General features: G+C 33.4%; 1 protein-coding gene and 2 non-coding genes across 4 annotated transcripts in view; all 3 read left to right on the top strand.

The window, feature by feature from the left end:
• The window catches only part of zf(an1)-3 (zinc finger (AN1-like)-3), a 14199-nt gene extending 4367 nt beyond the window's left edge, over window positions 1-9832 (top strand). Inside the window, exons 1-13 of one of the 2 annotated variants that reach the window (XM_026834332.1) lie at window positions 381-511; window positions 2858-3029; window positions 4628-4676; window positions 5132-5263; window positions 5606-5679; window positions 5782-5854; window positions 7047-7146; window positions 7538-7660; window positions 7812-8292; window positions 8548-8677; window positions 8996-9069; window positions 9136-9296; window positions 9522-9832. In XM_026834332.1, the coding sequence (XP_026690133.1) occupies window positions 396-511; window positions 2858-3029; window positions 4628-4676; window positions 5132-5263; window positions 5606-5679; window positions 5782-5854; window positions 7047-7146; window positions 7538-7660; window positions 7812-8292; window positions 8548-8677; window positions 8996-9069; window positions 9136-9296; window positions 9522-9657 (1821 nt within the window). In that variant the 5' untranslated portion in view covers window positions 381-395 and the 3' untranslated portion in view covers window positions 9658-9832. Of the gene's footprint in view, window positions 1-380; window positions 512-2857; window positions 3030-4627; window positions 4677-5131; window positions 5264-5605; window positions 5680-5781; window positions 5855-7046; window positions 7147-7537; window positions 7661-7811; window positions 8293-8547; window positions 8678-8995; window positions 9070-9135; window positions 9297-9521 lie in introns of those variants that run through there. The other variant, XM_009864150.3, reaches the window with a different exon arrangement.
• On the top strand, window positions 3672-3716 carry mir4108 (microRNA 4108). The gene has a single exon (NR_034504.1). It is a non-coding gene; the product is annotated as a microRNA 4108 (primary transcript).
• mir5607 (microRNA 5607) lies at window positions 3814-3864 on the top strand. Its single transcript, NR_105076.1, has one exon. It is a non-coding gene; the product is annotated as a microRNA 5607 (primary transcript).
• Window positions 9833-11513: the final 1681 nt, after the last annotated feature.

Genomic DNA, 11513 nt, shown 5'->3' with positions numbered 1-11513 from the left:
AATAAGTGAGCGTGTTGCATCATATTTTCATATGATTTTGTAAACAATTCACATTTTGATTAATTACCTTTTATGGCACAAATAATCAATGTGAGAATTTGTCTTAAACTCCAACAAATGTTGGGATTTTCTGTGAAACGTTAAAATAGACGCTGGTTTAGATTACCATTGTAATTGTGTAAATACAAGTGGTTACTTAGGTTTCTGTCAATCGCTCACAGCTTGATAAATAATAACAAAATAAAGTTGTTTTTAACCTGCCTGTAGTTTAATCGATTTTATGCCTAAACCTTGGTGCAAAACCTGTACTGTCACCCATGTTTAAAAAAACTCCTGATTTGTCACCCATGAACCCCCTAACATTACCCCTATGCTGATACCTTTACATCACAAACATGTTTATGACATCACAGGTGACACTTCTTGTCTACCGAGATGGTGATCAGCTGAATTTCTTCCGCGTGGTGGATCGTGGTGATGGGACTTTAACTCCATTCTCTGAATCTCTAAGGTAGGAAATAATGAGTGGGGTGGCATAGTGGGGTATAGGCGCTAATTTTGAAAAGTCATGGTACCTATAAGTTTTTAAAAGAAAAAAGTTTATGCTGACGAAAGCATGATATTGTTTTTCTTGTCACATTATTAGCTTTTATTTGAGAAATAGACCAATCATTGCACTATCACCACTGTCTATACATATTTATTTGTTGTTCACTGTCTATATGTTGATTTTAAGACATGTTTGTAAGATAGGATATCAAAATATTTATGCATTTATACTAGGTACCCTGATTTATTTTTGGGGTAATATATGCACACCTTGTAATGCCTACCCAGGCACCTATGAAGTGACCTATAAAATTTAAAAAAAATGAATGTTTGGAGGCAACAAAGTTGAGAAAACAATTTAGTGACCTGTTTTGTTGGTTTTTGTTTTGGTAACAAAGAAGTTTTTTTGTGAGTTTAGATATTTTGTTACATATATGTAAGTATTTTGTAGGTTCTGATATTTTGGTAACAAAAGAGTATTTTTGTGGGTTCTTTATTTTATGGTGAGTCTTTTAATGATTTATATTTGATTTAACTGTAAAGCAACTTTCCATAAAGTATTTTATATTGTGGAAAACGGGTTTAATATTCCCCCAGAACAAAGCAGGTGTGCAGATTATGTTTTGTTGCCTTTTAAAAAAAAGTTTAATTTGTAAAACACTCTGCATTCACCATATAGGAAAATGCGCCAATGCTCTATGAACATAAATCATGTCTTTAAATAGAAACAATTGTCAAAACAAGCTAAATTTGTAACCTGGAAGCTGTACAATTGGGAGTTAAAATAGATGTGATGTTTCAACATGTATTATTAATCTTCACTTTGTTCATGCATGCAGCATTGAAATTGTTCAGGCTTTGTGAAAATATTATTTTACATTGTGGTTAGCACTAGCGTGGGATTTGGTTTCAATTTTCAACAATACTTTAAAAAATACTGTTTAACATTTTTTTATTTGTTCTATGCCTTGCATGTTTTCCACAATGAAAGCTTAAATAAAGAGAAATCTTTGGCAGAATTCATTTTGCTGAGCAAGCGTCTTCTGAGCTGAGTTTGTTTTGATTCAACTTTTGGTTGATCTAATATCTGACAAGGCGTGTCCATACTTGCCCATATTGTGTTGTCATTGTGGGTGGCACTAATGTGTGATCAGCAACTTGTGGTTTGCCTCAATTTTGTCACTTTAGCAGTTTTTTTCATTTATTTATTTTATTTTTTAGCAGTTTTATCAAGTTTCTTATATATTTTTAGCAATTTTTTCCATTTGTGTATTTTTTAGAAGTTCCATTTAAAAATTTTTATTTTTTTAAATATTTTCTTATTTATATACATTTAAATTTTGGTACTACTGTGTATGGCTTGTCAGAAAATTAAACATCAGAAAAACTCTGCATAATCACCATAATGATCATGACGTAGCGTTTTCACATTGGCTCAAGCTTGGACCACAGCTTGTTAAGCTATTTATATGAGCTGCTAAATTTATGGAGAGCTCTTTATAGCACAGATGTGTCAATGTGTCCTGCACTTTGTACAGTCTTAATTTAGCTGTATCATGCTTATTCAGGTTCTATAGTTCAAATTGATTGGTAAAAAAACATATTTTTCTTGTGTGGTATGAATATAAAACACGATATTAAATTCAAAGTATTTTAAAGTTTATTATTGAAAGGATTCAAACAATTTCTTATAATATTGTCTCACAGGGCGATCATGGTTAGAAATATTAAACAACCATTATAAATTGACTTATCCTTGTTCTTAATCAGTGACCTGTTATTGTAATTAATATCCACAAGTTTTGTTTTGACAATTACTTGTTTTGTTCTAGTCTTGTAGTTTTACTTAAAAATACCAGCATAAAGTGAATTGATTTAAAATAACAGCATAGACGCTATTTTTTTTATATCCAGGGAGGGGTAGTTAGACACATTCCTGTGAAATAAATCTGACTTGAATGTTCTAATGTTTTCTGAATAATACAGTACATAAAACTCTAGGGTAATACTGTCTACACTGCCACTCTAGATTTAGTGTCTATGAATGACAGTCACCCTTTTTCAGTGCTGATCCTTATCTTTAAACTCATTGAATCTAATGTTTACTACTTTTTGTAGTACATGTACAGCCTACCCTGCCACCCTAGGTTTAGTGCCTATGAATGATAGTCATTGTTTTTTAGTGCTCCATATGTTTCTTAGCTATAGAACTTATTATTACATTTTTATCTATTTTAGCCACTCTGCCTGGTTTGATGCTTATCAATGACATTTTTCTTTTCCTTTAACACATCTTTCTTTCTTCCAGCGGATCAGCCTGCAACCTCCATGAAGAGGAAGAAGAGGAGATCGCTCTTCCCTCATCTAAACCTCCAGCTTTAAGTGTGGCGCAGATGGTGGAGAACAACATCACCGCTTCCAAGATGAAACAACTTCGAACAAACATGGAAAACCTCATGATCGCTCCACAACCAAATAAGGTAAAAGAGAAAGTGTTTGCTCCAGGACCTCATGTCACTGAAACACTTTTTATAAAAATTACATTATTTTTGGTAATTTAAGCATAATTCTGCATGTGGCACTGTCAGATAAATTTCTTTCTAAATTACACAGTTTTTGTAAAATTCCTGGACAAACTTGGATTTAATTGTTAGAAAAAAACAAAGTCTGTTTAAATGAGACGTGTCAGACATCTATCACAAATTAATTAAAATTACATAAGTGTGAGAAAAATTTAAATGGCATAGTCTGTTTAAGATAGAATGGTATAGTATGGTGGGGAAAGATAGGACAGCCTTTCCTTCTATTTTCTTGTCCCATTTGATAATAAACAGATAGCATTCAAAGAATTATAAAACTGTATCCTCACGACTCCGGTACTAGTTGTTTGAAACATGGGATTGGAATTGGATATTTTGTACTAAAAGTCTCCTGTTTACCCCCGCCCCACTATGTTATCAGTTTGTAATTACATTAATGGTCAGTATAGTTTATAAAACACTGACATTGGGCCACAACCCCTATCATTTCCATACAACCACACATTTCAGACTCCAGATGTAGCCTTTAACATTAAAATTGATATTAAGCTACAGATATTATCATATATGTATAAATAGGTTTGTGTGAAGTAGAGGAACTTGCCTTTCTCCTCTACGAATTACATATCACTATTGCCTTTCCAAATGTATGTTGGTATAGGATATTCATTACCAGAGTCTTACTTTTAGGAAATGTACAAAATTTAATCTGCCACTGTAATTATGTGGTATTGAGAATTAAATTTTCTTGTAAAATTTAATTTTCGTCCCAAATACTTCCGGTGCGTTTTTCTTATTACTATTGAATAGTGTTGATCATATAAGACTAGACAAAGTTATTTTTATTAATTAAATATTCATTTACAATTCTCCCAGTTATTTATTGACAATAACTACAGAAAAAAATGGCTAAAGCATATTTTGATTGTTAAAATGCGAAAGTGCCCACTGCCTTCTCAAATTTAAGCCCATAATCAGATAAGTTATCAGGTATGATTCATTTGCCACAGTTTCCATATATTGTGACAAGTTTGATTTATAACCACTTAGGTTGCTGATTTATTGTAAAAGGAGAAATGGAATGACCTTTTTTGGAGTCTTTTAGCCATTTTCTCCTATTTTTATTGAAATGTATCAATAATTATCACCAAAAAGGATGTTTATTTTATTAAACTGATAAATAAACAAGCTTTATGAATAGCATACCTGCATATGCAGTATTTTATTTTTACAGATGTTGAATGTTTTAAGAAAAGATTAATAAAATTAGAGGAAACATCTTTGTACTAGGTGTCGGTAAAAGAAAAATATGTTAAAAGTAAACTGCAGTTACTGCTGTAGGCTATACAAAACACAAACAATACATCTTGTTATCTTATTCTTTCTTTATATATACTAAATACGTCTCAAACACTTTACAGTGAAAAAAAAAACTATATATATATATATATATATATATATATATATATACATATGTTCAAGTATGTATTTAATTAGGCTTAACTTTATTGCGATTCTAAATAAATTATTTAATGCAGGTAACATCAGTGATGAAACCAAAACCACCTTCAATGCCAAGAAAACTTGGTGAGTATCAAAAAAATAAAACGTTTATTTTATTTATAATATAGATAGAATATAGATCCAGTTCTACAAAGTACAAAAATTAAAGTTTGATGAGAACGAAGGTACAGTAAGGATCAAGTCGTATTAAATACAAAATTGTAGCACTTTTTTTTTGTTATCAGAACTTATTGAGCACTGGATCAGGCCCAAATTCACAGAACTCATCACTGTTTTTATTTATGTAGTAGGGTGGGGGGAGATAGGACACCTTTAGCACATAATATCTAAATATTCTTATCTATTTTAAACAATTAAAAATGGTGTATGGGAGTTGCAAGGATACGGTATAGGACAAGAAAATATTAAAAAGTGTCCCATTCTCCCAACCTACTATATAGTGATTTGAAAATTTTATAAACAAAAAATACCGTAGTCCAATCAGCTCCTAAAAGTTCTCTCTCTATTTCCCCTTTTAGATGGAACAACAATGAAAAGATATTCTCAGCAGCCAAAACCCCTTAAATTCAAACCCCCAACCCCAGCCGCTCATGCGGAACCACAAAACAAAAACCGAACATCAGAAATGATGAGGTCACTCAGTAATGAAGGTTGGTCAGATTTTTGTGGGAATATGTTTTGTTTTATTTTTTTGTGAGAAAATGAGTTTTTTTCTTCGTTTTTTTTTATAAGAAAGAGTTCATTGTTACAAGACTTATTGTTACATGTTTAAATTAACATTTCTGTTTTAGGTTTATTTCATTCTCCCCTAGCAGTCATACACAGTGTTGTAAAGGCATAGGCAGGTTAAAGAAATTGTTAAAATATAAAAACTTGTTCAACACTGCAAGTGAACCGACATTTTGTATTAAAACTGAAACAAAACCCTTATTTTCCTGGAAATTTCTTACTAATGAGCATACTGTCTGACTTTACATTTTATATTCATACAGATGCACCAGCCACCGTTAGCGAACCACGTCATTCTAGATTACGTTGCTTTCGTAACGTAACAGACACAAATAATGTGAGTATTTTTTTAAAATATCAACCTTTTTGATAAAATGATATTTTTTCTAAATATTATAATTTTTTTAGAAATGATTTTCATTTTCTTGTTATAATTCAGGATTTGGTAACTTCTGAGAAAAAAGTTTCTGAAGATATAAAAGAAACAAACCAAGCAACTGCTAATACACAGGGTAAGACCAAGGCCAAAGGTGTGATAACATGTATCAATGTGTGCCAATTAGGGCTGTGGATTTTCCCTATTTTTGTTTAACCGTTAACCGTTCAGTTTTAACCGGTTAACCGGTTAACCGATACAAGTGTTGATCCTAATAAAAGCGTCTTGTTTATCGCTTTTCTTTCGCGAATTTAAAGGCAACTTTACGACGAACGTATGGACTATGCTTGCAATACACGGGCAAACGTTCTTAACGTTAAAGTAATGCTTTCTTATTCATATTCAAACCTGTTTTAAAGCACCTGCCGTCTAAATAATCAACGTGTGAATTGCAATTATGACGCAGTTATTAACGTGTGAATTGCTATTATGTCGTAATCAATTGCCAGGTCAAACAATCGCTATTATGATGCAATGAATCCACGTGTGAATGCCTGCTTTTTCGTAATAAACACGCTGCTTGGCTGAGGAAAACATTTAAGTTTTGTATTACACCAATATAATGTTGCAAAACTAGTTAGCCTGCGGTATTAACAATCAAGATTGATGGCGTAATCGCCGTTGTAGGGCACGATCAAAGCAACAGCGTCCCTGCGCACTCTGTCTTATTGCAAAACAACAATCAACGAACACGAACACGTGCCTTTCGTGTAAATAAGACAGATATTGATATACGTTTATGCCCTATGACGTCATAGTTCGGTTAACGACTTGAACTTTTCGTTAGCGGTTAACCGAATAGGTTCGGTTAACCGGTTAACCGTTAACTTTTCCACAGCCCTAGTGCCAATAATTACGTTTAAACTTCTTACATCATTAAAAATGATTTTAATTTTTAAACAAAACGATTTAGATAAAAATCGTATCAAACATGATGTCATGCTTCTAATGAAAATTTTTATTTGCTACTTTACTTATCATAACAAAGTCATGACAAAAATGATTTATTTAATTCCAATACAGTTTTATTGTAAAAGAATCAAAATGTTAACTATTTAATTAAAAATAACTTTAATGGTGGGTTATATTTTATAAAGTATGTTGGCACTTATAGTTTTATCTTTTTTTTTAAATTTCCTTGACATTGCTTCTATTATTTGAACTATTGTCAATTGCCATAAGACAAAATTTAGACCAAGAAATGAATATAAAACATTTGGGAAACCCAATAATTCTACACAATTTATAACTTGTTTATATAAACATAGATGCAACTGAGGGCAGTGGCCGTTTTAGTCCAAGGACGCGTCGGTTGTTGAATGCTTTGGAATCCGATTCTTATCAACGGCGTTCCTACTTAATGCCAAGGTTTGAAAAAATGTTTTACAGATTTTGAAAATTTTGTTAAACTACACAGCAGTGTTAATTAAAGACAATTCAAAATTTGTTTATTTTTATTTAAAAGCATCATTTTTTATTTTTTTTGTTTTAAACTCTGGGGTGACACCTTGATATTGTATTTACACTTGTACTTTTTTAATATAGGAAACCTCATTGATTAATGTGGCGAATATCCTCTGACTGTTCTTGTAACGCCGAGTATTAGGGTAAAACATACATATTAAGGTATAAAGCTGGTGATAAAACACGTAACTTCTGTTTTAATAACTGCAGCATCATGCTAGGCCCCCTAACAATACGCCTAAAATTTTATCCCGAGTATTGCAATGTTTGTGACCAGTGATCTTATGCTTTGCAGACCCCGCCAGTTATCAGGCATGACGTACAACAGACACGACATGTACTTGCGTTCATATGGACTTCTACCCTCACCAGATCAATTACCTCCAATGCCCACCAACCATGAACCCTCGTCTCCAAGGTAAATAACAATATTTAAATAGGGGTAGATATTAAGCAGTGGTAAATAAAACTTATTGATTGGAAAATTGTAAAATGATTAAAAAGATTTTTTTGGGTAGTAGAAACTTTTCTTTAATGCTGTTAATTAATCTTAAGTTTTGCTGTTACAGGAATCAAGAGGAAGTTGACATGGCTACAAAAGTTTTTGAGACTAACCAAGGTGTGAAGTATAGCACCCTTGATGGTTACCCTATCCCCCCGTACTGGGCAGGGGGCGGCAACGGGGTCCTAAAAAGCCCCATTTGGGAGCAGGGCCAGCCTGTTGCAGATGGTTGCAAGAGTGGAAAAACTGTTGCGGGAAAATTAGGAACGACTCAAAGATCTTCCGCGGAGGGTGGTGCGTTTGGTTTCACCATTCCTGAGAGTCCGATCCGGAAGTTGGAAGATCAAGGAGCAAGGTCCAAGTTATCAAAATCTGCTCTTCGGAGTCGTAGATTTACTCCTGAACCTCCGAAGACGATGGAACAGAAACCAAGCCGACATCGAAAGTTGGTGAGAGGACAAAACGTGTCTGGTTTACCACCAACCACACGTAGTGATGAACCTACGACTCCTTTAAGGCAATCCTATAAGAAAAATAACATCATTAAGGTGAAAATAGATTTTCTGCTGAATAGTTTAACAGTAATAGTCTTTGGCTAATATTCAAACAAAGGCTCATTCCTGTTATTATCAAGGCTAATATACTAGGCGGTTCCTACAGTTAGCAAAAATAAGGCTAAAAGCATCAAAAGTAAGCAAATAAAAATCAGACAAAAAGGAAAAAAAGACAATACATGCTTGTGAGATAAAATGTTTTAATCACTCATTTTCTTTCAATTCATCATGTCTGTTTTTTATGCACAGGAGTCTCATGCGCGTGTCGAGACGATGTCTAAGCAAGAAGCACGAGAAGTGGTTGATTTCATCAACAAAGCAGTTGATGCCAACGTGCTTCGGAATCTTGTAAGAAGTCCAACTAAGGACAACCAGAGAGGTAGGTGTACCTTGTTTTACTAACAGCTGCATACTAATGAAGTAACAAGCAAATGTACTGGTTGTAAAATAGTATATGTTTTTTGCTGCCAGGTATATTTGGTATCAATGTTTCAAAGAGGCTTTTGTTTTTGTGGCCTTGTATGTTGATTTCAAAAATAAATGCCAGAAAATGTGTTTTTCTCTTATAACGGTGGACTTAAAGTACCAGCAATCAGATTTTGAAAAAAGAACTGTAATAGAATACTTTAAAGCGTATTAGAACTAATTTGTAAAATTAAATGGAAATACATAACAAGCCATATGATTCTCACCACAGGCAGCAGCGGACAGAGTGGCCATAGGTTACCCAGTTCCAATATACATTACACAGACAAACGTCAACCTATGAAGGTAAAATGATGTTCGGTCTAAGCTTACACATTGTAATATATCTCTTCAATTTTTAATATTTTCTAGTCTCCACATGGTAGTGCTTACATGAGACTTGCCCCTTCATGCACTTCCCCCACTGCTGTGCGACCACCATCAATATTACCCCCTGTAAAACATACTAGCAAGAAGAAAAGGTGCTTTTTGTGTGGAAAGCGTACTGGTTTAGCAACCAGTTATACGTGCAGGTAATTTTTACTGCTTTTAACCGGTTTTATCCTGTCTGGAGTTGGCAGTCAAGCCAACCTAATAAATTTGTCAAAATTTAAAATTGGTTTATTTATAATATGTTTTATTTAATTGTTTGCTAAATATTGGTAGCTGTGGGTGTAGTAGTAGCAACAAGTATAAGATTTTAATATTCCTCTGTTTATTGGTATGTAATAAACCACTCAAACCAACTTCTTTCCTAGATGTGGGAACAATTTCTGTGCCAGTCACAGATATGCAGAAGCACATGATTGCACATATGATTATAAAACTGCTGGTCGTAAAATCCTTAAAGAAGCCAACCCCTTGGTCAGCGCGCCAAAGTTACCCAAAATCTAAGCCCGAAAAGTTTCAAAAATTATGTAAAACTCCTGACAGTGTTTATAAGCGCAACTGCCAAATTGCTTGGCTGCTTTTACACACAGTTGGTTTTTATATGAGGTAAAATTATGTTTGGTGTGATGTTTCATTTTATTGCAACACTGTGATTTAGAATACAAAAACATGCTATTGAGTCTTGTTTATCAGATTCAGGAGTAATGCACTACTAGTCGAGGATTCTGTTTCTATTTATTAATTAAACGAAGAAAGTATGATTTACTAGGACATTGTTCTATTTTTCTATTTTTAGTCTTGTGACTCTAGATTCTACCAAATGTAAAACTGCCCTTTACTTTCTAAAAAAATGACATTTGAAGAATTTAGTAGTAAGTGTGAGGTATTGGCAGGGTTTTATCGGCAAAGATTAATACTACTTAAACACTTTTTTAATAGTCACGTTTAGTTTCCAATTCGGCTTGGTTTATAAAACGAAGTTTGAAATTTTTTTGTGACTGGACAGAATATTGAAGCATATGTGTATAAATATTACAAAATTGTATGACTATTAACGCACAATATTTTGGTGTTTTATAGAAACACGAAAATTTTGTAAAAACTTTTAATCTGCGACGTGAAAATTGGAGTGTGAAAGTTTGGTCCCAAAAAGCTATCGAAAATGGCCGATATAAAATATGTGGTGTGTACTTTACATTAGCGAGACCTTGGTATGAGCAGGCATGTACAGAATTTTTAAATCAGTGTACCTTAATTAATGTACCGTAGATTTAAGATTGTAATCAAATTATGTCACATTTGATCATGAAAAATGTTCATGTAGCTTTCTGTAAGCTTAGTTTTAAGGTTTATTGGTTTTTTTGTTTTTTTTGCACAGATTTTGGCAACTGGTAAGCTCAAAGCTGTATCGCCGATATCTTATCGTTTCCAAGTTTTGCTTATAAGTTTTTGCTCATTGAAGAACTTACAGATTTTCTGTCATTCAAAATATACGTTCTGCATTACAGTTGTATGTTTCCATAAGAATGAATTATGAATGGCCATCCAGGCCAGTAGGCCACCCCATGCATAATTTACCTCTGTTGTATTATTGTCACTGTATTCTGTTTCAGTGTTTCTTAATTCATTTTAATAGTCTCTATTTTGATACTATGTTAGACAAACAAATGAAAACTTGGCACTAGTGAAGAATCCTCCGGTACATAGCAGAATAGGCTGATGTTAGAGGTTGATGGTTAGGGGTTAGTGGTTAGCAAATACGGTGGGGGGGGGATTCTTCACTAGCACCGAAAACTTCAAGGTTTCATACATAGGCGGATCTAGGATTATTCTGACGGGGGTGTTCGCAAGAAAATGTTTAACTAATAGTTGCAAAGCGCCTTATTAATATGTGCGTAAATCAACCCGTAAGTTTTAATTCACCACTTGCATTTGCCCGCGGTAGCAACATTAATCTATGCTACACGTAATAAAGTCATTATTTACGCAGGATTTACTCAGACAAGCAGAATGTTTGTTACGTCATAGTAGGGATTCACACGTTGATTATTTACGTCATAATACCGACTTTCGTATTCAAATTTGCCGCACAGGAACTTTTAACTAACTATAACCAAACGTTCGTTGTTTCACGTTCATATTAATTGCCACAATATTTTGTTACATCACTTATAGTTACAACACCGGTTAGGCAGACTTAAAACATAATACGATACGCATATTTCTGGAAAGCCTGTTACTATTTTTTGCTAACGCGAGTTTGGTTTACCCTCTCTATTACTGCATGAGAATTCAGTTAAACAAACAATATTACTGCAATACTGCTAAACAGAATGTTTTATTCCTGCATGCATTCTAAA

Source organism: Ciona intestinalis, chromosome 1 (genome assembly GCF_000224145.3).
Source record: "Ciona intestinalis chromosome 1, KH, whole genome shotgun sequence".
Taxonomy (NCBI): Eukaryota; Metazoa; Chordata; class Ascidiacea; order Phlebobranchia; family Cionidae; genus Ciona; species Ciona intestinalis.
This window is presented reverse-complemented; position numbering and strand designations above follow the sequence as displayed.